This window comes from Vanacampus margaritifer, chromosome 11 (assembly GCF_051991255.1).
Source record: "Vanacampus margaritifer isolate UIUO_Vmar chromosome 11, RoL_Vmar_1.0, whole genome shotgun sequence".
Classification (NCBI taxonomy): Eukaryota; Metazoa; Chordata; class Actinopteri; order Syngnathiformes; family Syngnathidae; genus Vanacampus; species Vanacampus margaritifer.
This window is the reverse complement of record NC_135442.1, coordinates 9,376,983-9,404,147: the sequence shown is the minus strand read 5'-3', so window position 1 is coordinate 9,404,147 and position 27,165 is coordinate 9,376,983. Positions and strand designations below refer to the sequence as shown.

At 38.3% G+C, this 27,165-nt stretch overlaps 1 protein-coding gene across 1 annotated transcript; it reads right to left on the bottom strand.

Annotated features, from left to right (window-relative positions):
* Positions 1-1,636: 1,636 nt before the first annotated feature.
* Positions 1,637-27,165, bottom strand: nxph2a (neurexophilin 2a). The gene is made up of 3 exons (XM_077580852.1): positions 27,017-27,165; positions 26,781-26,939; positions 1,637-4,846 (listed from the first exon to the last, which is right to left on the bottom strand). Exons 2-3 carry the CDS (start codon positions 26,823-26,825, stop codon positions 4,103-4,105), a joined length of 789 nt encoding a protein of 262 aa, XP_077436978.1. The 5' UTR covers positions 26,826-26,939; positions 27,017-27,165; the 3' UTR covers positions 1,637-4,102.

Sequence of the window (27,165 nt, the reverse complement as noted above, 5' to 3'; positions counted from 1 at the left end):
AGGGATTCAACTGTGGTTCCCAGGTGCTGTTCTGTGATAAACCACAGCCCACACACACACGTACACAACCACTGCAAATGTAATAAGCTGTTTCTTGAAGCAGTCAAGTCCCCACATCCAGACGCCATGTGCTCAACAATAAATATCTTGTTAATTCCCCCTCCCTCCAAAAAAAAGAAAAAGGTGAAAAAAAATGTTTGAATGTGATTGGTTAATTATGTATATAAAAGGAATTTAGCTCATAGCGATAAAACTCCAAATTCACCATCTCAAGAAACTACACACACATTTCAAATTTAATATAGAAATAAAAAAAATCATATTTATCAATCTGTGTAAAAAAAAAAAAGCCCTCACGTTGTGAATGACGTCCCGTACTGTTTTAATCGTGATAAAAGCGTGGCGATGGAAGGATGCGGCCACGTACGGTCAGCCCGACCTGGGAGCGCCTTGATGGCGGAGGAGAGGATACCTGGCCCTGATCAGATAAGAGTAATGGAAGCCAATGAAAAGAAGCCTGTCGCCCGCGGCCCCAGCGGAATGGATGTGCTCCCTGAGGTGTACCTCTGCTATCACACACACGCCTGCGGACACAGATGTATTGGCTATTAAGAAGCTTCACTAAAACGCTTTTGTGAAAATGTTGCCTGTTTATTTTGGTGAGACGTCCTTGTGGGAATTTAAAAAAAAAAGAAGCGGGGGGGGGGGGGGGGGGGGGGGGCGTGGAGTAACCAACGCCGTTAGCCGCTAGCTAGGCTACAAGCTGTTGACGAATGTGAACACCAACAAACTCTTGTGAAGTTTAAATCAACTTTAATGCCATAAATTCACAATTGAATGCTTGGCTAGAAGTAATCACCCCCCCCCCCCCCCAAAATGTAACATTTGTACTTACAGTATACACAGCACGGGGTTCCTTTGGAACAAACTTGAGAAGAAAAAGGGAACAGTTTAAAACGCTTTAAAGTAAAAATGCTGAAGGTTGCCTAATGTCTGAGAACTGTGATGTCTCGAGTCCTCACTGTAATTCATGTGCACATAACTACTCATGCCCACTTTATCCCATTAACTCATTCACTGCCATTGATGGCTATAGACGTCAAAAATTCATTTGAAACCCCCCCCCCCCCCATTTTTGTTAACAAGAGTATGAAAACCTAATTTTTTTGTATTGTACATTTAGAACAGAAACGTTTTTTATAATCTTTTTTTTTTTAATCGTGTCAGGCGATTAATTTTTTTTAAATTGTAATAAATCGCATGACTTCGATAGTTAACTCATGATTAATTGCAAATTTTATATCTGTTCTAAATGTACAATTAAAAAAATTCTAGGTTTTCATACTTTTGTTAACAAAAGTGGAAAAAATGTTAAATAGAAATAGTTCAAATGAATTTTTGACGTCTATGGCCGTCAATGGCAGCGAATGAGTTAAAAATAAAACAAGTGCCCCACTATTTTGGATTTTATGAACCTTAGGCCTTTTCCTCTTGCTACAGAAGCTTTACTTAACATCCAGAAAATGCCAAATATTTTCACTCCGAGGTTGAAGTGGGCTTATGTACACATGTCGATTGATCATATTTTTCGGACATTAAGCAATGTTAAGCTGTGTTTTAGACCGTCAGAAAGTCAAATAGGTACATTGGAGATTTATCTACATGTGATACAAACACCAGAATTAAGAAGGAACAGTCCACTTAGAGATACATGTACAGGTTTTCCCTTTGAAACGCATGACTTTAGGTGTGAAGCCATAGGGTTTTTCGTTTTTAGACACTTTAATACACATCATTTACATGGAAGGAGGAGGAACTCAAAAGACACCAACTCAGATTGAGTTCTTTTCTTATGATACAAGTCCCCTCCTGCAAGGATCTTTTAACTGTACAGCTGAAGGATGGATGAAATACAGACTAACCAAAATTTTACATGCGGCCTCGAACTGTCTTTTAACACTCAAAGCACATGACACACTTCACTATGAGACCAGGGTTGATACAAAAAATAATAATAATAATAAAAAAAATAAAGAGTCAAGTCGGCCTAATGTACAGAGATGCACCTCATTAAATGTCCACACTGACATTTGATGTTAATGAAATGAAGCCTGTTAACAGAACATGTCAAGTGTTGATAATTGTCTGCCACACTTTCACTTAAATGCAGCACGACGCCTTCACGTTCATCTTGCAAACAGACTGCTTGTAGTGCTTAGCGCCGGGGGGTGATGATGATGATGATGGTGAAGAATGAGAGCGCTATTAGACATTTAGCAAGCAGGCAGCAGAGTGACATATGCTAATGATGGATTCCTCTCGGCTCCTTTTGTGAGTAGCGCTTAATATTAGTCCGAGTCCATCAATAAACGCCTCGATAAGAGAGAAGGGTTGAACACCAGTTGTCAGGGTGTGGCCATTATTCACAAATCCTTTTGTGCTCAACAGCTGTATCGAACCAAACATCTGAAATGTGATAAATGTTACTCGGTTCATCCCGTAAGTATCGTTTTAGCAATGTTGGAAGTGGTACGCGCCTCCCTTCGCCCGTGGCCTCGCCTTCCACACAACATCTGGGAAAACATCCTAATTAGCCGTGCTTTACAAAGTGCAAGGCCAGGGGGCTGCGGGGTGGACAACGCTGGAACCCAAGTCAAACTTGAATACCAAGTCAGAAGTCCCTGTACATGTTTTAACTACGATGTCACTTTTTGTGATAAATAAAATGTACCGTGAATGTGACTGGCGCTTGAAGAGGGCTTCCATTCACATGAAAAGATGTTGAAGTTCTTTGTAAAATATAAACGTCCCCTCTTGACATTTACTCAAGGGTTTAGTGCAGGGGTGTCCAAACTACGGCCCAACATCTTTTTTTTTTTTTAATTTCTTTCAGGGGTGTGACACTACCATTACCACTACTATACTATATCCAAATAAACTATAATAGCAAAAAGTACATTTTTCCTCATAACAGTGAATAGAGATAATTCTATTTTGAAAGCAAAAATTGGTTCCTCTACTTTGTAAACATGATCACATCAAAGTCCCTGTCAAGTGAAAATAAATGTGACACTACACAGAGAAGAGACCGTAAAAAAACAACAAACACCCAAAAACAACAAACAAAAATCTCATGTCTCTGCTTTCAAAAGCTACGGAAACCAAAACCCACGGAAAAATAGATACTACTTTATCTACCATATTTCTTATGCCTACACATTCCTATATATTTGAGCCACCAAAATATATCCACTTAAAAGCTTCTGGTGACTGGAATATATCTCAACAGGTCATGGTAACAAGAAGTGTTAGCCACAAGCTAGCTTAATAGCTAACAAACATCCTTGGCTTCTCTCGGATCAAGGGCAGGTTTTGTCTGAGGCTTCACAAACTCAGGGGGAATTTTGAGAATGACACCGAGTTCTGTAGATTGTCCCAATCGAGGAAGATGAATTTTTAGGGTGGCGGCATAGCTAGCAAGCTAGCTAACTGCACGCCCTAGCAGAAATGTGCCAGGTAGTAATTATTAGAAAAAAAATCCACTTATAAAATGTATGTTTTCTATTCTGTGAAATGTAACATCATATTAACACTGCTCTAGTGTGGGAAAAAAAGAACAAAAAACTAACTTTGCTCCTTTCTCTCTCTCTGATCTTGGATGCGGACGTGTCGCTGAGCGCCATTTTAGCCACGTACAAAATATCTGGAACATCTCCACAACTACATTGTCTTTATACACGTTTTAAGCAATTACCTTTAAACATGTATTGTGTATTAAGAAACAAATCTCAAAATTCACTTTACATGGTCTTTGACAGAAAGCTGTGGTGTAGCAGTTTTACCAAAAATAACAATAATATACAGGTATATAACATATATGCTATTGCCTGATGCTAATGCTAAAACCAATCGTTTTAGTATAGCTAAACCAAAGCCAAACAATTTCACACTGGCCCTCCATTTTTCTGTATACGGCCCTCAGAGGAAAATGTTTGGACACCCCCTAGCTTAGACGTTGACTAGTGTGATGTGAAGGTCAAACAAAAGGTGCACACACTCACATAAATACACACAGAAACGCACACAAAGAGGCGGGGCCACGTCATCCCGTGGAGGAATACGGCGTGTCACTGTGGTAGTTGTAGTCAGGGCAGACCTTCTGCACCAGTTTATAGTCCACGCTGTAGAAGGCGATATAGATGCATATGACCTTGAAGGGCTTGGAGCAGAGCCAGGACACGTGACTCTGCGTCTGCTCCTGATAGCAAACCTTGGACGGGTCGAAGCTGCACAGCGCCGTCTTCTTGTTGCGGTCCGTCTTCTCGTACTCGATGCGGCAGTTGAAGGACTTGGTGTCTTTGGTCTCCAGCGTGGACTGCTGGGCCACCTCGAACTCCACCACCTTGGAGGGCGGCACCAGGCTCACCGACACGTTGCCCAGGCCCGTGGAGTTGTGGCGGAAGTAAACGCTGAAGGTGCCGTTGCCGTGGTCCACGATCTTGCCCGTGATCAGCAGGTTGAGTTTGACCGTCTTGATGTTGGAGTGGAAGTCGCCCCACCCGAACATCTTTTTGAACTTGCCGGTCTTGACGATGGGCCTGCGTTTAGTTCTGGCCTGCGGATCCTGAACATCTGTCTGGTTAGATAACCAGTCCCAGAAGTCCTCCATGTTCTGTATGTAGGACATTTCCCTCACGTCGCTCTTGAACCCCGGGGAGGCCCTGGCGAACAAACGCAAGGGGTTGAGGATCCGAGGACTGGCGCCCGTGGGAGTCGACAGTTTCTGCGTGCCGTCCCCCCACTCCATCAGCTCCGCGGCTCCCCCGCGGACTTTGCTGCATGCGACCTTCGGAGAAAACACAAAACGCAAGTTGCGCAAATCAGCAATCATGCAAATGAACATTCAGTCGTTGTCAAAATAAACGTTTAACAGAGAATGACACATTCTCTATTTAAAACAAGCACACACAAAATGTTGGCTTAAGAATGGTCTGGTAGCTAATGCTAAGCTATAATAGACGTTAGCATTTATAGTGGCAGTTTTAGAACCTTTTAAACAACAACAAATGTGATATTCACAGCCATATATTCTTTATACTCAGTGAAACGTGATTAATATTACAGCATCTTACGGAGTCAATCGAGATATTAAAATACCTCCAAGTGGTGGAACACAATTAATTGTAGCATCACATTATAAGGCACAAAATGTTTCATCATTTACATTCTTATTTACAACAATATTCTCTTACAAAATACAATATTAACTTTTGTAAGTACAGTATTTTGTTGGTGATTTTTGGCCAAATTGTTTGTTGTGAGGCTGTTCCACTTATCCTGTGGTAGGTAAACCCTAGTCAAATATTAATTAAATAACATCATTACTTTAAATTGATTTGTACTATTATTGATGTCAATGTTTCAATTCTTGGCTTATGTAGGTGAGAACCCTACAGACTTTACCCCGCATTCCAAAAACATCCATGTTAGGATCAGTATCATAGTCCAGAGGACCCAGATCTAGTTTTTGTCACTTCAAACATCATCATTACATCATCGGAACATCAAGAAATTGTCAGTTACAAAAGGTATGTATTATGTAAAGCCAATAACCTCATGTTTGCTGTTCTATATAAAAACTGGATTAATAAAAAAAATCACAATAGTGACAACAAATTATGATAAAAACAATTAAATAAAATGTAATCAGCTATTTAGTGCCAAAAACACATTTAGCAGCAATCTGTTGTGTTAACTGCAGAGTTAGCCATTAGCGCAACATGCTAACAAGCCAGTCAACATTGACTTAAAAAAACAACAACAAACAAAAGAAGCTTGTTTTACAGTTTCGCTTTTATGGTTTAACAGGCGCGCCACGACAAACAAAAGTTACACAATGTAGTTCAGAAATGCCGGGCGACTTGACTGTGCCCTTGTTAGCGTGTTGGACGATGCTTTGGCTAGTTAGCTTGTCGCACTCACGGCTCATTCCGTGGCTAACCACTGTTTGTTGTCGTGTTATATAAATAAATAAATAAAGAGTATCACACTCGAGGTTGCCATATTGTATTGTATATCATCTGATTATCTTCAAGTCTAGGACTGTATCACAGCTGTGGTGATAAACAGTACATCGTCATCTCCCTCTTCTGTCATATTAACTGAATGCATTATCACTATTGTCAAGTCAAATCTTCTCAACATGCTACAAGGTTGCAAACCAGTTCAAAAATCATTTGATGTTCTGTGCTTATGAACCTTGACATGTAATGGTGGCCAACAATAAAACAAGCTTATCATATAGTTAAGTACGTGCTAAGTGCTAATCCAGATGCAGCAATGAACTGTGATCCTCCTTGTGCCTCAAAGCTGTTTAGCCTCAGGAGCGATTCCTGGTCCACTTCAGATAAAGCGTTAATAATTCACCGCAATAAGCTTAGCTAGTTTTATTAGTAATTAGCGCCGGCTTTCCCCAGGCCCGGTTGCGGGGATCACTGCGAGAAGCAGATGTTGAAAGCATCGAGTGCAGCGGCTGTTTAAACTCTCGCTGAGCTGCTGTGCGCTACTTCCAGAGTAATTACCATTTTGCTGTAAGCCTAAGTGAAGCGCACGTGTACTGAACTAACAAACTTGGTCTGTCTGCTAGGAGTTACGTAAAGTCCACATTATACAATGTATCATTTTAACTATACCTTACTGATTAATGGGAAGTAGGAAATTACAAATACATTACTAAGTACATTTGAGTTTATTTTTCTTACTTTTAATCCATGTTTGAAAACACATATGTAATTTTGCTGGCATAGCTAGCGCTAGCTAATTTTTTTTCCCCACGTAGCATACTTAAGAAGTCTTGCTAGCGGCTAGCCTGTTTTGTGGTCATGTGACGTTCTGCCTACAAGTATAGCAGATTATTTATTGATGTAGATGCTAATTGCTAAATTAGCAAATCCATTACTGTTGCTTTACCCTTTTCTTTTCTGTTGTTTTTCCTTCTCTCTTATTTTTCTTCCCAGTGTTCAGGAAAGTTTCGGTTGTGTTGACATTTTTAGAAATTTCTCCGTGATCGCATTTATAAATTTTTACCTCCCTCCACAGAGAGTGAACAGCTTCCAATGACCTGAGTATTTTTTGTAATATTAATTGGGCCTTTCTTTAAATTTGAACATATGTTATCTCTTTCATTTGAAAAGTTAATATTAATAGCTAGTTTTAGTAGAATTATATTAAAGGAAAATATTTTCACAATTTTGTGGCGCCCCCTAGAGGCCACCTCACCCTTAGCATTTTTCGTTATTGCATAATGGGCAAAGCTGGTGAATACTCCGTCGGCTGATTATACTTTTATAATATAGTGTTTTAGTTTTATGATCAGCGGCACAACCTACTGAACTCACATAAATAGACAAGCTTTATCTAAAAAAATCTGCCTTTACATAGATTACTCGTAATGCATGGTTACAACCCGAGCTCCAACGAGATAACCAAATGTTCGCTCCCTCCCAGATGAGCTTTTTTTTTTACGAGATGTTTCTAATGCAAATGAGAGGAGAAGTTTAAGTATGATGAGCAACTGGGGAAATTGCAGTGGCAACAAGAGGATGAGGAGAGGACATATCTACTTAAATGCCCCGAGACAGATGAAGCACGGAGAACCTGAAATCCTTCACTGATGTCTAAGCTTCACGTTGCCGCTCTCTCACTGTCACTCTGTGACAACACACACACCCACGCACACACACACCTCACTCATTTAGGCACATGTGATGTTTTAGAAACTCAGTCATAAGCGAGCGAGAGAGGGGGAAAAAAAGGGGGGGGGTGGAAATCCCTCTTTTTGTACAACAAAACACAACGAAAATATGAGGCAAGGTCCTATGAAGGAGAATCTACAAAAAGCCTAATTAAGATTTCTTAATCTGTGCTACCGTGCTAGAGGCGTTTCAGGGCGACTTGAAATGAGACGTTATAATGGTAATAAGTGCAGCCTCATGGAGTTGGGAGAACAACAGAACTCAACGCACGCTCAAGTCTGACTGGGCCTGGCACACTCATTTACTATCATCATGCATAATTAACACTCCTGAGGTAACCCAGTAGTGACTAACAAATAATTACACATCATATATCAACCACCTCATTGGGTGTCACCTCAGACAAGTGCAGCAGTGTTTATGGAGGCATGCAAGACTACAATTAATACACTGCCAGCGCTATATATGCGTTACAATATGTGTGTCTGCATTGTAGTTGGTGTGCAACTCATTCACTGCCATTGACGGCTATAAACGTCAAAAATTCATTTGAACTATTTCTATTAGTTAATTTCCCCCCCCCACTTTTATTAACAAGAGTATGAAAACCTAGGGGAAAAAAATCTTTATTGTACATTTAGAACAGATATAAAATGTGTGATTAATCGTGAGTTAAGTAAGTCATGCGATTAATCGCCTGACGAGATGATTACTAAACATTAGGGGCGTCAGGCGATTACATTTTTTTTTTATCAATAGTTAACTCATGATTAACCACAAATTTTATATCTGTTCTAAATGTGCAATAAAAAAAATCTAGGTTTTCATACTCTTGTTAACAAAAGTAGAAAAGAAATGTTAAACTAATAGAAATAGTGCAAATGAATTTTTGACGTTTATAGCCGTCCATGGCAGTGAATGAGTTAATATACATTTTGTACAACACGATCTGGTGAGTTTCCATTAGTAATGTAATGAATCTGCTCAATGTACACATCTATTAATTATGTTTTATTTTTCAGCCTCTAATTATACACGCAATATAGTACAATTGATCGCTTTTTTTTTTTTTTTTTTTAGGTAATCATCCAATTTGTGAAAATGAGTTTTAATAGTGGATGCACATAAATACATTCAGTCTAAGTGCGACTGAGAGAAACAGTGAGAATTAAGCACCACAAAAAAGGGCACTGCAACAAAAATACATTTTGTAAAGAGTTAAAAATGATGCTTAATAATGCCCTTTGCAAATATTTTTGTCACCATTGTTTTTCAAATTGAGGTTTTTAGATTTCATTAGTTTTTATTCTTTTCTAATATACTATGCTTTAGTTTCAGTAGTTGGATTATTTAAGGTATTTGTTGAGTGTGATATTTAAAAAAAAATTTTTTTTCTAAAGTATTGTGTAATAAAAACTCAACAACACATTTGTAAAAAAAAAAAGAAAAGAAAAGAAAAGTAGCAACTTACAAACAGATAATACACAAAATTGTTACTGTTTAACAGTCAACAGTAGTATGAGCTTCAAGAAAAAAATATCTTTCATGGCCTTCTGTCCATTATTGTAAACAAAAACAAATGACAGCAGCCTATTAAATGTCACTTTCCGATGACATCACTTTGAGGTGACAGAGTAAGTGAACTACAATTCCCAAACAACAGTTCAAACCTTTGTGTGACTGTTTTAGAACTGGCCAAGCCAAAAAAAAAAAACTTTCAAAATGAAACTTAAACGCTTATGCATGGAATTTATTGACTAAAATGAAGGGCAGCTATAATTCTAGTTCATTTTCACTACTTTTGTAAACATAAATGGTTGTTTAGTTTACTTTTATATAAAAAAAAAAAAAACTTTTTCTGTTTTGTTTTTTTCAATTACACATTCGTTTGTTACATTTTTGCTTTAATTATTTGGTTCATTTTTGTCGACCTTGACACACATGCGCTGATGAAAAACACGATTACAGAAACCAACTTGAAATACAAAAAAAAACAAAAAAAAAAAATACAAATCTGGCATTGTGTAAATGAAGAAAAAAAAGGAACCTTGTGAGATAATCAATGAATTCCCCATACAGACAACACTTATTAACAAGTCGTGGCATTACGCAATAAAAAGTCATATCTTAAAACAATCAACTGCTGTATAATGAATAGCAAGACGTTGTCTAGTACTCCAAAGTAGACACATTTTTAATGCTTATTTGATCAAATGAGATCAATCTATCCCCTCATGCACATGCACTCTATCTATGTACTTATCAATATATTGAAGCTATTTTGTTGAAACTTGCATTCCGGCCCGCCGCACGCCGAGGATAGATCAGACTCGACATCAATCTGTAATGAGCGCTGCCGAACCCGACCGGCTGCTTGTCCCGTGGGTAGACGTATCTTTTAAGGCCTGACATAAAGGTAATTGCTACAGTGACCACAACTAGCCTCTAGAAGGTTATTAAGAAGCCACTGACATCTGGATCTTCTGAAAAGATGCCGTGGAAATCAAATGCCTTTGAGGTGAACAGCCGGTGGCGTGTTGTGTTGCTCGGCCGTGATGGGCCGCGGGCGAGGATACGGCGGCATTTTGATGCCGGTGATGGAATCTCTTTCAAGTGAGCCCGGTTGACAAGGAAGCCTGCCACTTGTGATCTGAAAGCAGCTTTTGTCGTTTTAAAAAAAAAAAAAAATTTTTTTAGAGCGTGCTACATATTCATTTGCAAACTTACTGCCATCTCTGAGCCTTGTGCCGCCGCCTTTTTTTTATTATTATTATTATTATTTTTTGTTATCCGAATGAGCATCGAGAGAGGATTGGTTTCAGGCGTGTTTGTGAAGATAAACAAAACGGGCAATTAACCTGCTCATCAGCGCAAAAACAGCCCTTCCAATGATGCACGCATGGATTTATCTGTGCAAATTGACCTCACTTTGGTGGTGTCATTCACTTCCCTGCTAATTTTCTGTGTCTGCAGCGACATTAACACAAATATCAAGAATGTAACATCTCCAACTAAGATTGGGATGGAACCTTAACTGACTGCATTTTCTTGACTAAACTTCCCCCCTGACATGAAAACTATTGTGAGGCCGCGCCCTTCCCAAGACCTCTTCCTTATCATGTTCCGGGGCGTATCATTTGTAATGATTCACATCCAGAGCCAGTTGGAGGAGAGAAGGCCCCGGAGGTGCTTAGGCAGTCCGGCGTGAGAGACAACACGCTGGTGAAGAAGATGAATAGATTGGCGCTCTGATCGGTGGAACGGCCTCACGCGCCAAAGCCATCACTTTTAATCTGAGTTGTGTCCGCGAAGATGCGTGGCAGGTGCTTTGCTGCTGTGCTGGATCGCTATAGATCACCCGCACTGGCGGCCCCGCGCTCATCACACAATGACACCATTAGGGTGTGTGTGTGTGTGTGTTTGAATTCAGCATACCAAAATGCCTTCAGTTTAATACATTTCCTCCTGACATTCAAACTTTTTGTAGAAATGATTAATTTCTTATTATATCAAAGGGTTAGATTAGTGGTGTCCAAACTACGGTCTGGGGGCCATTTGCGGCCCGATGTCTATTTTCTAGCGGTCCTTGTCATATCTAAAAAAAAACAAAAAACTTTTTAACCCAGTGTGGAGCCCTATTGGGCGCGGGTGTTGAAAGAGTGGGCGGGTTACATCAACAATAATAAATTAGTAGGGGTGTGAATTGCCTAGTACCTGGCGATTCGATTCGTATCACGATTCATAGGGCACGATTCGATTCAATACCGATTAATCCCGATGCGAATCTATAAATTGATTATTGCGAGTTTTTAAAACTCAAATTTACTAAATATTAATCAGTAAACTTGTACATGTACACTTGTAAGATTTGTATGAAAATGTATTTATTTATCTGCAAACCCAGGCTTATAACTGAGCCACTGCATTTAACAAACAGGTTGCAGTCTGTTTCATGTTTGAACGGCACTAAAATAAAACATTAAGGCTTAATGCTAAATTAATATAATATTCTTGCATGCTTAATGTGTGAATCCTAACCCCAAGTAAGACGTTTTGTTGAATATCCCCATAAAAAATTGATGTTTAAAAATCGATTCGGCCACATATCGAATCGATTCGAGAATTGCGCGCTGTAATATCGCGATATATTGCCGAATCGATTTTTTCTAACACCCCTATAAATTAAACTTATAGAAATTTTTCTAGCTATGCAGAGAAAATATTTACAACTAAAATCGTGAAAAACATTTCTCTTTATACTTCCTCAAGAATTAATTAATTTAAGTTACAGAAGCAAAACATTTGACTGTACTTTCTGCTGTCCGTGTCAAGGTCTTATTTGTGAACACTATAAGTAAACACTGCTCTAAGAATTGTCATCTTATGACAGATTGCTCCTGCTTTGGTTCTGAATGTGGCAGGGCAGGGGTGGATCTATTATAGTGAGTGATATACAGGGGCTGGCCCAAAATCATGACAAATCCCAAAGTGTTAGCCTTATCACCTTTAACAGGTGTTAAAACAATTTTAAAAAAAGAAGGAAAAATAACTGTAATCCATTATTGCTTGATTTACTGCTTTTAGCAAGTTTAAATTAACAAAGTCCGACAATGTCAAAGTGAAATCCTTCGAATTTTCAGTATGAAGCTCTCGGAGGAAAAAGTTTGGACACCCCTGGTTTAGATGCACTAAAAATTGGGTCCTTGAGAGCCACCATCCAGTAGTGATGAATGAATGAAGCTTCATGAAGCACTTTTGATATTTTTTGACTCCTCTAGATGGCACTCTTGGATTCAAGATGCAGTGCAAATTTAATCAATTATCATTTCACTAGCCTTCATCTCTAAACCAAGAGCACCATCTAGAGGAGTAAAAAAATATCGCAAGTGCTTCATGAAGCTTCATTTTCCCATCACTACCATCCAGCCTGTTTTCCACGTCTCCCTCCTTCAGCGCAGCTGAATCTAATAAACAACTTATCAGCAAGCTTTGTAGAAGCCTGATAACGATCCTAATCATGAATCAGGTGTGTTAGTGGAAAGAAACATGGAAAACAGACTGGATAGGGGCTCTTGAGGACCGAACTTGGCCACCCCTGCCTTATTTTAGATTTTTTTTTTTTAAACAAACACATCCAACAAAATGTTAAGCTGGAGTAAAGTCAACAAAAAACAAACACGAGCAAAATTCTGTGTCGTCGTGATTCTCAGCCCATGTCCTGAGCCTGGCTAACAAACCGTCAGTCCATTTATGACCTCAGGTAACCTTTTGTAAGCAGCTCTGTACTTCTGCACATGAAGAAAGAAACAATCATTATGATCAAACTGTGCGTGGTATGCTCTGATCGTCTCAACACGTCACGCCAAACATAACAATCTGTGCCACCGCTGATATAGAAGTTAGACAGAAATTGAATGCGATCAAACAAAAAAGGAGGAAAAAAAACATGGCCAACGATTGAAAAACACAAGATGCGACATAGAATAGGAGATACAAGAGGAGGGATTGATGGTGGTTTTGGGACTATTTTTAACAAAAAAATCTTGAACTAGAAAAAAAAAGTGATGGAGTTAGCGCGAAAGCAGACTTCATGGTGTATTGAGCAAGTTCTCAAATGAAGCTAATGGCTGGTGTCATTATCTTAGTAACACAGGCGTGACATATTTACGTCTTAATTGGCAAATCACAAAATCATGGTCGTAAATATTGAGCACGTAAAATATTTTTGATTGTCATCCCCCAATCAGTTTTGGACCAAATCTTGGGAGCAACTAATTTACTCCTTTTGGGTTTTTTTTTCTGGAGAGCTCAGTATTGTTCATTTGGTAATTTTACCGATTTGACATGTCATCATCATTGCTCTCTTTTTTTTTTTGTATGTGTGTGTGTGTGCGTGCGTGTGAGTGTGTGTGTATTCATTAGTTCACCTAAAACCTATCAAAAAATCCTCTACCGTTCACCTAAACCAAACACTTCCAGCCAGTCGTGAGGCCGTCAGGAGACCCGAGGAAGGACCAAAGAAAGAAAGGAAAGTGAAAGTGAAAGTGAAGTAACTAATTTAATCTTAACATGCTATACTATATATATTTATACATACCTATAATTAACCCAAAACCTGTGATGGAGGGAGGGTTTTACTGTGTAAATGTACAGCATTTAGCCCCTACTATTTATGGCACATCATAACAGTGGTGTGTCCATCATATGTGTGCAGTTCATTGACACAGAACTATCTGTGTTATTTTTGTCGTTAGACTGATGCTAATGTTGCTGGGAAATTGTGGAGTGAGAACAAAATACAGTGCTTAACTACCCATAACATTTCAGGAGTAGAAGTTTGTTTACTCACATTTAACAAGCTCAATTGACTCTGTATTAAAAAAAAATATTGCCGCATCTGGAGTGGCAATGCACAGTCACGAGCATTAAATAAAGAAATGCACTCCAAATGCATTAGTAGTTTCTCTTTCCCTCACATTTGTATGTCATATTGCCAGGTGAGTTGAGTTGAGAATCACCACATAATTATGGACAAAAAACACAATTCCTATTTTTGGTAGGTTCATGAGTCTGCATGAAGTTTTGCTGTAGATTTTTTTGTTACCAAAATTAAAAACAACCCTCAAATGAAAAATAATTGGGTGCAGCAGATTTCCGACATTCATAATAAAATACTACCTGGCTGTTCGTTATGTCACCGAGCTGGCTTGCATGGTACGATTTGCATGAATTACAGCACGAAGCGCTGCCTTAGCCAGCATGGATAATATGATGTGACTTATTAGTCATGTTATAGTGTCTGCTTTTGGCCACCGCAACTTTCTATCTTTCTTCCCTCTCCTGCTAGGATCGGGGAGCGCAATTTTAAATGAGAAAAATGATGCAGCGCCAACCAATTACGCAGGCTGCATACCAGGAAAAGTACAGCACTCACTCTCAGTCTGATGCGGGTTTTTTTTCTATCTAATTCTTCTTCACGCAGCAAGTACAATAGACAGCAGATGACAAATAGAGTGGAGACATTTGGAATAGCTAAATTATTTGGTAAACATCATGCAAAATGACGATGACACATCAACCAAGACCTCTTAAATATGCGTACATTTACCTTTATTTATTTTGTGTTTTGTGCAATAATGACTTCAATCTCAACAACATTCAGGGATTTATTTATTTTTTTTTTAAATCAGTGTTACTATTAACATTTGTAAAAAAAAAACAGTGAAACGTTTTATTGGCATTCTTTGGATACCCCCTGCCACCTACTCCTTCCTCTAGTGCGTTTGCACTGTCTCCCCCCAATACCACACTTCCACATGCTGAGCCCCCCCTCCAGATATTTGTTTCGGGGTCCCTTTATTAATGTAAAACCTTAAATTTATTCAAAGAAAAAATCCATAATGTGATAATAATATGCAATATTATGATAATATTATGATAATCTCCTTAGAGGTCTGGCGCTGTTTTGTTTCTTAGCTCATTCACTGCCATTGACGGCTATAGACGTCAAAAATTCATTTGAACTATTTCTATTAGTTTGACATTTTCCCCCGCTTTTGTTAACAAAAAAAAAACTCGATTTTTTTTGGGGGGGGGGGGGGTATTAGAACAGATATAAAATTAGTGATTAATTGTATTTATTTATTATGTAATTAATTTTTGATTAATTAAAATATTTTTTTCTTAAAAAAAACATTTACATTTTTTTTTCATTTAAATCGTGAGTTAACTAGTGAAGTCATGCGATTAATTACATTTAAAAACTGCAATCTCCCGACACCCCTAATTTTTATTTATTTTTTCTTTTAAAAAAAAGTAATGTTTTTTTAAAGAAAAAATAAATACAAATTAGGGGCATCAGGCAATTACAATTTGTAATCATAATTAATCGCATGACTTCACTAGTTAACTCACAAATTTTATATCTGTTCTGAATGTACAAAAAAATTCTAGGTTTTCATACTCTTGTTAACAAAAATTAAAAAATAATATTAAAATAATAAAAATAGTTCAAATGAATTTTTGACATCTATAGCTGTCAGTGGCAGTGAATGAGTTAGACGAGCTACTAAAATTTATTAATCACAGTGGTTGAATTGTTTTTAGACTTCTACCGTATGGTTAATAAACAAATTGATTTTTTTTTTTCATATGGAAGAAAAAGTTTCAAAATCTGAACAAATCACAGGTTGACTAGTCAGAATCATGTTGGCGCTTGGTAATTTGAGGTGAACAACTGGAATAACAATGTACATCTTATCTATTAAAATAAACACAGAGCAGTAGAATTGCTTCAGTCACTGACGAATGCTATAAAAAAAGAGAAATGCTCACTATGTTAGTCCTGTAGACTAACCGAAGAAGAGAACACAGTCACGCAAAGACAGACAGAAACCATCGATCAATTTTCCACACTGCTCCACAAGTTCACGGGAAGCTGGAGTCTATCCGAGCTGACTTGGGTTGAAAGGCGGACTACACCTGCTCATAAATCACCGGGTGAATGCAAATGGAGGCACGGAGAGGGAACTGAGGCCAAATCAGCAACATATGAACCAACCCACTACCAACGCACCATGAGTTTATTGGTACAAATGAATTCTGCAACTCGGTCATTTTTCGGAAAGAAAAAGTTACCACAGCCATATCTGCTGGACCAAGCGCATCTAAAACGCAATCCCTAAACATGGCAACCATAGAACATTTAGTTGTTTGACTACTCACTTTTCACCCTGGAGAACCCAAGAACCCTTTTTTTCTTTGGAAAATTATGAATTATACATTAAATGACTGCTATAAGTTCACTGAACACCAAAATATATGTTTTTTCAATTTTAACCCTTTTTTTTTAACTAGCTCAGAGTTGCTAATTTATCAAAAAAAAAAATATATATATATATAAAACATACTCCTAGGCATTCTGCAACATGATATGAAATAGATCAACAACAAAAAACACAATTTTACCATCTGATGGTTTGCTGAGAAGATGGTTTTGTTTGGATTGATTTCCAGCTCAACAAAACAGCATGTTGTCAGCCATCTTGTCACCACCACTCTGGCTCATGTAAGCGCAATATTCATCCACTAGATGGCCCCATGCAGGGGTCAGAAGTGGCACTCTGGACTTTTGAAGTTAAATTTGTTAAACAAAAAAAAAAGGTCTTTGTTATTTGAGGAGCAGAATTTATAGGGGCCAAATTTGACCCCGTGGGTTCTCCAGGGTTTTAACTCTTTTACTGCCAAAGACGTTAAATGACGTTCTGCAAAAACCCACGGAGGAGCGCCAAAGACGTTAAAAGTCCACCCATTTTTTTTTTATATTTTTTTTTTTTGAAACGGGTAGAGGGAACCCTTCCGCATCTGTGGTGAAAGTTTCCATCAAGTCTGTTGTGCCTAATGACTATTTTTGGCCCCTAGAGGGCAGCGATGACTCTCTTTTGACAAGATTGGGTGGGCGTCAGTAGAAGACGTGAGGCGGGGCTAGAGTGTTGAGGGGACATTGGCTGAAGAAGCCATAACGGCGGCCGCTTGCAAGCAGCTCACGGTCGAGCCGTTTTTTTCAAAGACATCGACCAACGATAAAGAGCACATGGATGACGACGATGATCATCATCGATGATGATGATGGTGACTCCGAGGTTGAAGGCGCTGACGCGGCGGCTATGACGGCGTTATAAAGGTTCACGGGCGAGCGATGCTGACACCGGAAAACACGGAGCACAACGCTCAGGCGGACGTTCAATCGGACGACGAAGAGTGCCCCGAGTCCAATGCATATTCATCAGAGGAGTGTGTACAGTCTGCTACTTGCTATTCCCTGGAAAAAAAGGCAGTCAAGAAAGTGTAACGTTTGCACGCGAAACGGACAAATGCGAAAGTGAAAGTAAACTGTTGTGCGAGTCCAGCGGCGTCTCCTTGCATGCAGGAGAGCATTACAAAAAGAAAAACTGTATTTGAAACATCCACATAATTGTAAGTAGTACCACAGTTGCACACATTTGTAAATAGTTTGCGAAATTGTTTTGTCAAATTGTTACACTGTTGAATGGAAATAAACGTATTTTGCAAACTAAAAACACTTTTTCATTGTTGGTGAAGGCGCTTAACAGAAGTAAAGCACTATTTAGGTGTTTGTGGCATCATTCATGGACAAAAAGAAGTGTACAATTCACTAGAGTGCATGAAATAACATCGTTTCACAAAAAGCGGAGAAAAAGAGCTTTTTCAAAACAGAGCATTTCGGTGAAACTAACCATTTTCTATTGTTGATTACTGAAGAACGGAATAAGGTAGAAACAAACTTTTTTTTTCTGATGAAAGATGAGAGTCCAATCTTTCATTTGGTAGTATGTGTTTCCATAGTCCAAACACAACATTTTCTGTGGACCTTGAAAGATCAGTCAAAATGCTTAAATCGGCTGGTCAATGTCAAAAATAATCATAAAGTAAATACAAGTGATTTTCATTAAACAGATATCATTAGTAATCCTTAGGACTGAATTACCGATAGTTGTAAAGAATATAACAGTAAATTGTTGTTTTCTTAATATGATTTTTTTTAAACACTTGCATGACTGCTTAAACGTTAAAATGATGGATTGCTTATACAGATATAGGCTTTTTTCCCCTCTCTCCACCATTTCTTTTTCTACTTTCTTTTCTATCCCTCTCGCTCCCCAGATTGTCTTTGCTTTCATATTGTTTTCAAAGGCAAGGTTATGCACCGCATGTTCTTTTCAAAATCATTCTATTCAAACTGTCCTTCACACTTTTCACTGTCTGTTCTCCTAAACTGTGTTTAAAAAAATGTGAAAAGATTTAAGCAAGTAGGCACGACAAACCTTCTCGTGCAGACGGTGGAAAGCTGAATAAGGTTGACGTGCAGACATAATTTGTATTGGCATTGATCTTAATTTAAAAATATCAATGAAAAAAAATGATGAAGGATTATTATTATTGTGAAAGGTGGGCTATTTTATTTTGTATATTTTAAAATCCTAGTAATTAGAATTTTTTTCAATATTTTAAATTGGATGACATGTTATCTTGTAATTTAAGAAAAATATATGAAGGATTATTATTATTGTGAAAGGTGGGCTATTTTATTTTGTATATTTTAAAATCCTAGTAATTATATATTTTTTCAATATTTTAAATTGGATGACATGCTATCTTGTAATTTTTTTTTTTTATGAAGGATTATTATTATTGTGGAAGGTGGGCTATTTTATTTTGTATATTTTAAAATCCTAGTAATTTGAATTTTTTTCAATATTTTAAATTGTATGACATGTTATCTTGTAATTTAAAAAAAAATGATGAAGGATTATTATTGTGAAAGGTGGGCTATTATATTTTGTATATTTTAAAATCCTAGTAATTAGAATTTTTTTCAATATTTTAAATTGGATGACATGTTATCTTGTAATTTAAAAAAAAGAATGATGAAGGATTATTATTATTGTGAAAGGTGGACTATTTTATTTTGTATATTTTAAAATCCTAATAATTAGAATTTTTTTCAATATTTTAAAATTGGATGACATGTTATCTTGTAATTCAAAAAAAAATGAAGGATTATTATTATTGTGAAAGGTGGGCTATTTTATTTTGTATATTTTAAAATCCTAGTAATTAGAATTTTTTTCAATATTTTAAAATTGGATGACATGTTATCTTGTAATTTAAATTGTACAAATCATGCTATTCAATTTATTTTGTAAATGTATATAAATCGCCAATGAGGGGTGCCATGTTAAACCCTACGTAGCAAAATAATGTTATCAATAATATTTCAGTGTAGGAAATTAAATTGCAGCGATGATGTCGGGTGTTTAGAAAGTGTTCACGGTACTCTTGGACACAAGCCTTCAGGTAAGGCGGATGCCGGTGTTATCTCAACACCTGCCACATGTGACGGCAGCAGAGCCATAAACACTTCACATTTTCGACAGGTGTTACCTTTCAACGCATCATCACTTTCATTTTAATCCCCTTACACGGTCAAAGCGCCAAGTCCTGCGCAAGCAAGCTCCCGACACCTGCAGCACATCTCACACAGTCTGATAGCAGGGATTCAAGGAGGGTAATGCCACCCTGAAACATATTACCATCATCTGGACCACTTTGAAACACATTTGACTTTGTGCATCATCATATCAACTTGTAGAAATCCTCTACAAATGCCTAAGAAGTTTTATTCTAAAAGGAATCCAGCAGTTGCTTTGTAGTTAGTTTCAATGACCTTTTTGTTTTGTTTTAAGTGTGCTGACTTCACTTTGCTGTCTCCTCCTCTATGGATATGGATGTTATATTGCAAATACTTTCAGGGTGGATTCGCCGTAAGGGCAGTAAGTGAATTTTGACAGTGCAATTGTTTCCGCAGTTGATTTCGCAGAGGCCGTTCGCTTTGAAGAAGAAACACGAGCGAGTAAAAAACGTGGCTTCCTTTTTCCTCACCGTGGCTCTGAAGACAAGCACTTCACAAGCCATAAACACAGACGGAGGGGAGCTGACGGCTCTTGGCAAGGCCTGGAAAATGACAGGCTGGAAGATAGAAAGGCCTTAAAGCTCAGAGCACAAACGAGGGAAAAGCTCAAGTGAGAGTAATCAGAAAGGAGATTTATTGTACTAATTGTAAAGCTGTCGCACCTGTCTTTTAAAGAAAAGTTCCACAGCTTTAATTAAAGAAGTCGATCATTTTTCAAAGCTTTGACGTGTGGTGGGTATGCCTGCTTTAGTCGAGTGTTAATTAGAAACTTTGGATGTCACGGTGTGGTATTCTGGGGTAATATAAAAATATGTAAAAAAAAGAAAAGAAAAAAGACTTGTCTAGCTAGATTGGTATTTTTCTTTTAAAATAAAATGATGCATTTCAAATTTTATTGACAATAATATTCCATGCATCTCCACTATTTTTATCACAGTAATATGATTAACATTGCGTTTGTGGAATGTTATTTAAGCAGCAAAAATCCACCCATCTCTGGGGTCGGCCATTTTGCCACTTGCTTTTGACTGAAAAGTGAAAACCTCCCGTTTTCCAAGTTTTTGGTCATGTGACATTTGTGAGCTGAGCCGTCATTTGTCGTTACCTGAGTAACTGAGATGTAATTGTCAGTCGGCAACAAGTGTCAAAATGGCCGCCCAATTTTACTTGTTTGGCTAGCTTGCTTGTTTGTTTTTTTAGACTGCTAATTGTTAGCCTCATAATTTTGATTTAAATTGAAAATATATTTTAAAAAAAAAACGATTTATAGATGTCCTAAATTGTAGATAATAGTAAAATTATAGATAATATAATAGTAAATATTAATGAAGAATAAATATTTTACGTGTATGTTTTTAAAAAAAAGAATAAATTAACTGTGCTTGGTCTGATGAAATCTGGTAAAAATAAAATAAAAAAATTGCATAAAATTATTGGCAATTTTCTATTCTTCTAATTTCTCATTTCTGAACGTAAAATGGCCACAAGAGGGCAGCCGATACTGGTATCGGCCAAAATCACAAGTACAGATACTTTGAAATAAGGCCAGGTATCGACCTAATACCAATATCTGGTATCGGTACTCGCCCAACCCTAGTCACAAAACATATGAATACTGAAATAATGATAATGTCAGCTCAAGTCAGTGTGAAATGAGGGCGTATTTAGTTTACAAAATGGATATTAGAGTGGACCCCTGTTTTTTTATCACCCTTGAATAGCAAAAAAATCACAAAATTATGTCTTTTTTAATTGCATTTAAAGAAAAAAGTTATTTATTTTTAACCCCCCAAAAGTCTTGAATAAGTGAGATATATGGCAAAAAAAACCAAACTTTTTCCACATTTGATTCCAACAGACAACCCCCCACCCCACCCCCCAATTTTTTTTTTTTTACAAAAATCAGTGGCTAGGTGAATTTGCAGGTGTTTGCATTCTGTCGTATGAATGGCAGCAGGTGGATACACAAGTTTACTTGTACCTTCTGCCATCTAATGGGAGCGCATTTAGTTGTTCTGGCTGTCACTATATGTTCTCAACTGAGATATATCTATAATCAATAAATAATTTTCAGACAAATTAAGTGTTTTTGTATAATTTCCCACAGCACCCACTGATGAACTCTCATGGGACACTAGTGTGCCTCAGCACCCTGTTAAAAATACATTTCCTCCCTCTTCATATTGGCATATTAAAGTTAGTAGTATGCTAATTACTTATAAATGATGGCAATTAGAGCACCTTAAGCATAGCATGTCGTCTTTATGGAGTGTGCCACCGGAAATAGACCTTTTCCAGCATAGTGCACCTTACATACTTTTCTTCCATCCAAGTTGTCTTGAGAACATGACGCTGCATCTACTACACAACTCCCTACATTTTCTTACGTCGCGCCATAGCAGTGAAATGCATTTAGTCTCTAAGTTCCCTGCGACGATGTGCATCAGCGGGCGCCGTAATGGTCCTGACCCTGCAGAGTAGTAATGGCAACGCTTTGAGATAGCTGAAGCCGGGATCTAACGTTGCCGCCGGCTGCCATAAAAATTCATAGCTGTGGACCAAGATCAGGAAACTCAACATCATATTAAACATAATGGATCCTGCAGCAGAGCGGAGAGTGTGAAGTACTCCAAAAGCAAGGGGCTCACCCAGCCCCTCGCTTTCCCCTCCGCACGATCACATCACAAGACCAATCATGCTGCTCCTAATTGTTTGACTCAAGTCTTTAATAGTCCATCCCGTCGCCCCGTGAACGTTATTGTCAGTGCAAAGGGCACCCGTGTCACACCTATCAATCCCTTTCAACTTCCCTCTCTTCATTTGAAGACCTTTATCATGAATTGATCGCCACTACACACAATTACGGCTGATGATTGGAAAAGAAATAGGTTGCGGCGGCTCAAAACAGTCAATACGAGCCGCGGCGGCTTTGAGGGTTACAAGCTGCCGAGATGACAACCTTTGCTGCGGATGTGGGAGACAACAGTTAGGCTGGAGGCTGTAAATGCCACAGACAATATTGTTTAGGAGGGATTATGCAGTCAAGCCCTGTGGCCGAAAGCTTGTGACCCCAATATGGGCAAAGATTCACATCAGCACCGTGCAAAGTTGCCAAATGATTCCTGGAAGGCGCCACATGCATGCAAGGCCCTTTAATGCCACAAATCCATGCTTAATCACATCCACTGAGATTCCGCTGGCCTGCTTGCCTTTTCCATCTCATATTCTGCTCCCTCTCTACACGATTGCTCTGCTCGGCTTTCAAAAACTCAAAATTCGAGTTCCGCTTCTTTTTTTCTCTCCCTCTGCCGCTTTCTTACAAACCAAATCCTGAGAGAGGTTGATGCGAAGACCCGGCAGAGCAGGGATGTGAAGGATATAAACGCATTTCTTATTGTCCATCGGGATGGGAAGGAGTTGGGGGGGTGGGGTGGGGGCGGACGCCGGGGTAGGGCGGCGCGGTCTGTAAAAGAGACGAGGACCTTATCACAGCCTGGCAGCTCTGTAATTCGCCGCCATGATAAAATGGCGGCACGGAAAACCTTACAAGGCTGGCACAATCCAGAGACGGATTAGGTTTTTCTGACATAAGCTTCCTGAAAAACTAATCAATCAGCCCATGCGGTATTATCACAAGCGTGAGATTAAAGAGCCGCTCCTAATCCCCCGCACTGTACATTTTTATTACACTTCTTAGTGTTAGCTGCCTTTAAATACACAATATATAAATAATATAATAAAAGCTAATTGAGCACGGGGAAGGGGAAAGAGGTTATAGCGCCCTTAGAGAGGGACTTTGTGTAGCATTTTCATTTTTGTTATGAAGAATGGGATCAAGCTGTTGTCCTTGCCGGAGTGCTTTTTGACTTTGAACGGAAGCCTCATTGTCTTCACTCCCAACTCTGCTTCGCAGCCGCTAAAACGAACCGGAACAAAATTGCATCAGAGTCTCGGAGACTTTTTGGGGAGTGAAATAAACAAGGGTGTCAAATTGGAGCCAACTCCCATGAGAAATGACATGTAATCCGTGAAATCGGCGCACATCAAAGTTGGGGATGAACTCCGAGCGTGTCGCTCCAGAGACGCTTGCGAGTAAACAGCTCAGCTTTGTCTCCTGAATGTGTCACACGTCTGTGGAGACGCAACGCTGATCTTCTTGGCCACGAGATGTGATGCTCTGTTGTGACATAATATTACCAAAGAGCCGTAAGACACAAAAGCCTAATGGACTTTGTCAGTGTCAGCTTGGAGCAGCATTAAAGACTTGCCCGCATGGGATCGGTGCAATAAAGGCGGGGCAGGCGGAAGGAAGAAGGATGAGAACCCGACTTCTCAATATGTTGTATGTTCAGGGTTTTTGCAGGTATCAGCAAGTCCAATTTAATGCTTTTTAATGACATTTTTTAATGCAACTTAAAAAACATTTATTGCCCATGTCGTACTGTACACAGTATATATATGCATACTAAAATGCATAAACTGTTTATATATTAGGGCTGTCAGTCTAATAATTTTTTAAAATCATAATTAATCACATCATTTCCAGAGTTAACTCACGATTAATCGCAAATTAATCACCCGTTTTATCTTTCCTCATGTCATTGATACTCTAATTAACTCATTCACTGCCATTGACGGCTATAGACGTCGAAATCAATTTGAATTATTTCTATGAGCTTAACATTTTGTTAACAAGAGTATGAAAACCTAGATTTTTTTTTACTGTACATTTAGAACAGATATAAAATTAGTGATTAATCGTGAGTTAACTAGTGAAGTCATGTGATTAATTACAATTATAAATGTTAATCGCCTGTCGCCCCTAATTTATTATTTTTTTAATGAATTTATGGCAGTGAATGAGTTAACATAAAAGTGGACAAATATGGTTACCAAATACAAAATGTGGTTGTAGCTTTTCAATCAGTGACACAATAATTTTACAGTTTCAATTCCTAAAGTTATTTGAAGGTAAAAAGATATGCTAAACAGTTAAAAAGAGTCATACATTTGCGTTGAGGTAATTTTCTGTCTCTAGGTGGCATTAGTGTTTCATGTTAGACGATGGTGGCAGAAACAATACATTTTTCTTTTCAAATTCAGAGCAATTGCTATATGGAACATGAAGCAACTCGCGGACTCCAGGCCGTTTTGCGCATTGTAAATAACAACTAATCGCCATTCCCCACAAATAAATATATTTGTGTCACATTTATTTTTGCTAAATTGCGTTATAGTGATTCATTTGCACAACATTATATTTAAAATAAAGAATGAACATCAATGTTTTGTATTTAAACTTTTAATGCATGTTTTTATAAATGTATTTTAAGGCCTTAATTCTAGCAAAATCGAATGGCTTTTAATGCTTTTTAATGGCTCGCGGAAACCCTGACGTACATTGTTCCGCTGTCATCGCACGGGAGATAACTGCAGCAGATGTCGCGAGGAAGAATGGATTCTCCCAGGATGGCGCTGACCCGCTTATTCGTCCCCAGGGGTAAAGCACAGATGTCGCGACCGGGGTTACGTTTTCACACTTTGACGCAGATTCTGAGTGTTTCAGTAAGGGTGGGTGAGACTAAAAGTCTCAGTGTCATGGTGTGCAGTCGGGATACGCAAACAACGCTGACATTTACAGAATAGATGCCACACCCGAACACACCCTTGTGGTGTCCTTCAATAATGAGCTTCACTTTGATGCACACTTTCTTTGAGCTATGGATTTGGTTTTAAAGGGATTTCAGCCCTCAGAGGCTAAGAGGTATATGTCAAGGGCCAACGTGTCGGTCCCCAGCCAGACTGGAGAGTCTGCACCCACTGAGGCATGTGAAGAGAGCCACTCCAGGGAAACAGTCTGTCTCTTCCTCTCGAGGCACGACTTTTCATAGACAGACCGGAGGCTGATGACTAAAACACGGGTGCAGCTACATCTGCGCACTTAAGGCAACGTTTAAAAGGAGCCCTCGCCGAGCAACTTCTTCAAACACGTGGCATTTTCTGTCCAGATGCGATCGTGCCAACAGGCCCTTCAAACCAACACAATCCTGATAAAGCCAACATTTGTTATCAGCTAACTACATCAGCGGCTTCCAGGAAAAATGGGAGATAAAAGACTTTTGTGAGATTTGGATATTTTCCTAAGAGAGCTTACCGGTATTAGTGCAATCAAAACAGACACGCTTTAAAAAAAATAAATCTCCGGTAAATATGAAGTATTCACAGAGATAAATGATAGTAACAGATAATCACCAATCATCAGTTTTTCAAGAAGTAACAATAAGAGCTCTAATGCTTTTCTATTTTGCACCTATTGTACTCTGTGGTTTCTCAGGTGTATTTTTCAGATTGTCCAAGACGGATGTTAGGTGACGCCTAAAATCAAAACATGCCAATGACTACCAACTAAAGAAGGGGAAAACAATGACAAGCATTTCTGACTGGTTAGGTCTGGAGTAAATGAGCATAAACTAAACACGACAACATTTGACACATTTAAAGACCTCAAAACTGGTAAACAAAAGCAATACTGTTTTTTCAAGCTCCTGTGCATGAGTATGCGTAGCGATTGGCAAATTGCAATATAAAATGAAAAAAAAAAAGAGCAGCTTTAAATAGATGATTTACATTTCGATATTGTGTTATGTAAAAAAAAAATTAAAAAAATATTGGGAAATTACCAAATATAAATCGATGTACATTGTTGAAAACACTTATTAGATTATATTGATAGTTATAAATTATGGTTTTGACTAAGATGTGCTACATAAGTAAATACTTTTTTAAATGAATTTTGATTTTAAAAGTACTCTAAATATGCGTATGTATGACAGTGGTAATTTCTTTAAGATGTTAAAATGACTACAAAATGGGGGGGCGGGGGGAATGTGATTTATTGACTGTTAACATGTTTTCTATCACAGCCAATATCCTAGTTATAATTAATTGGGTGATATTGCAGATATGATAAGTCATGCCTCAAAGGATAAACTGCCAGATAAAACTTAAAACAGAGATTCTCCAGTAAGTCTCACCTGGTGCAGGAGGAGAGAAAAGAGGAATATTTGCAGGGCTCCCATCTTTGGTGGCTTTTTTTTTTAGGTGGGGATGTGTTTATTCAAGAAGAGCAATGTTTAAATCCTCTTGAAGATGTGAAGATTTGGGGCAGACGGGCATATGTCGCTCAAACATCTCTGAGGAGAAAAAGTACACATCTACCATTTAAACCCTAAATAGAACATATTGGTGAATATTAAGAAGTTGAACCTACCTTTTTGAATGTAACTGCTCACGTAATTGGCAAAAGCATCTCGTGCCACCTGCTTCAATCCACTTTGGTCAAAGTGTCCCAAATCCTGGCTTCTCTACAAAGAACTCAATTAGCACAATGCTCCAAACTCTACAACAAACCAACAGAGA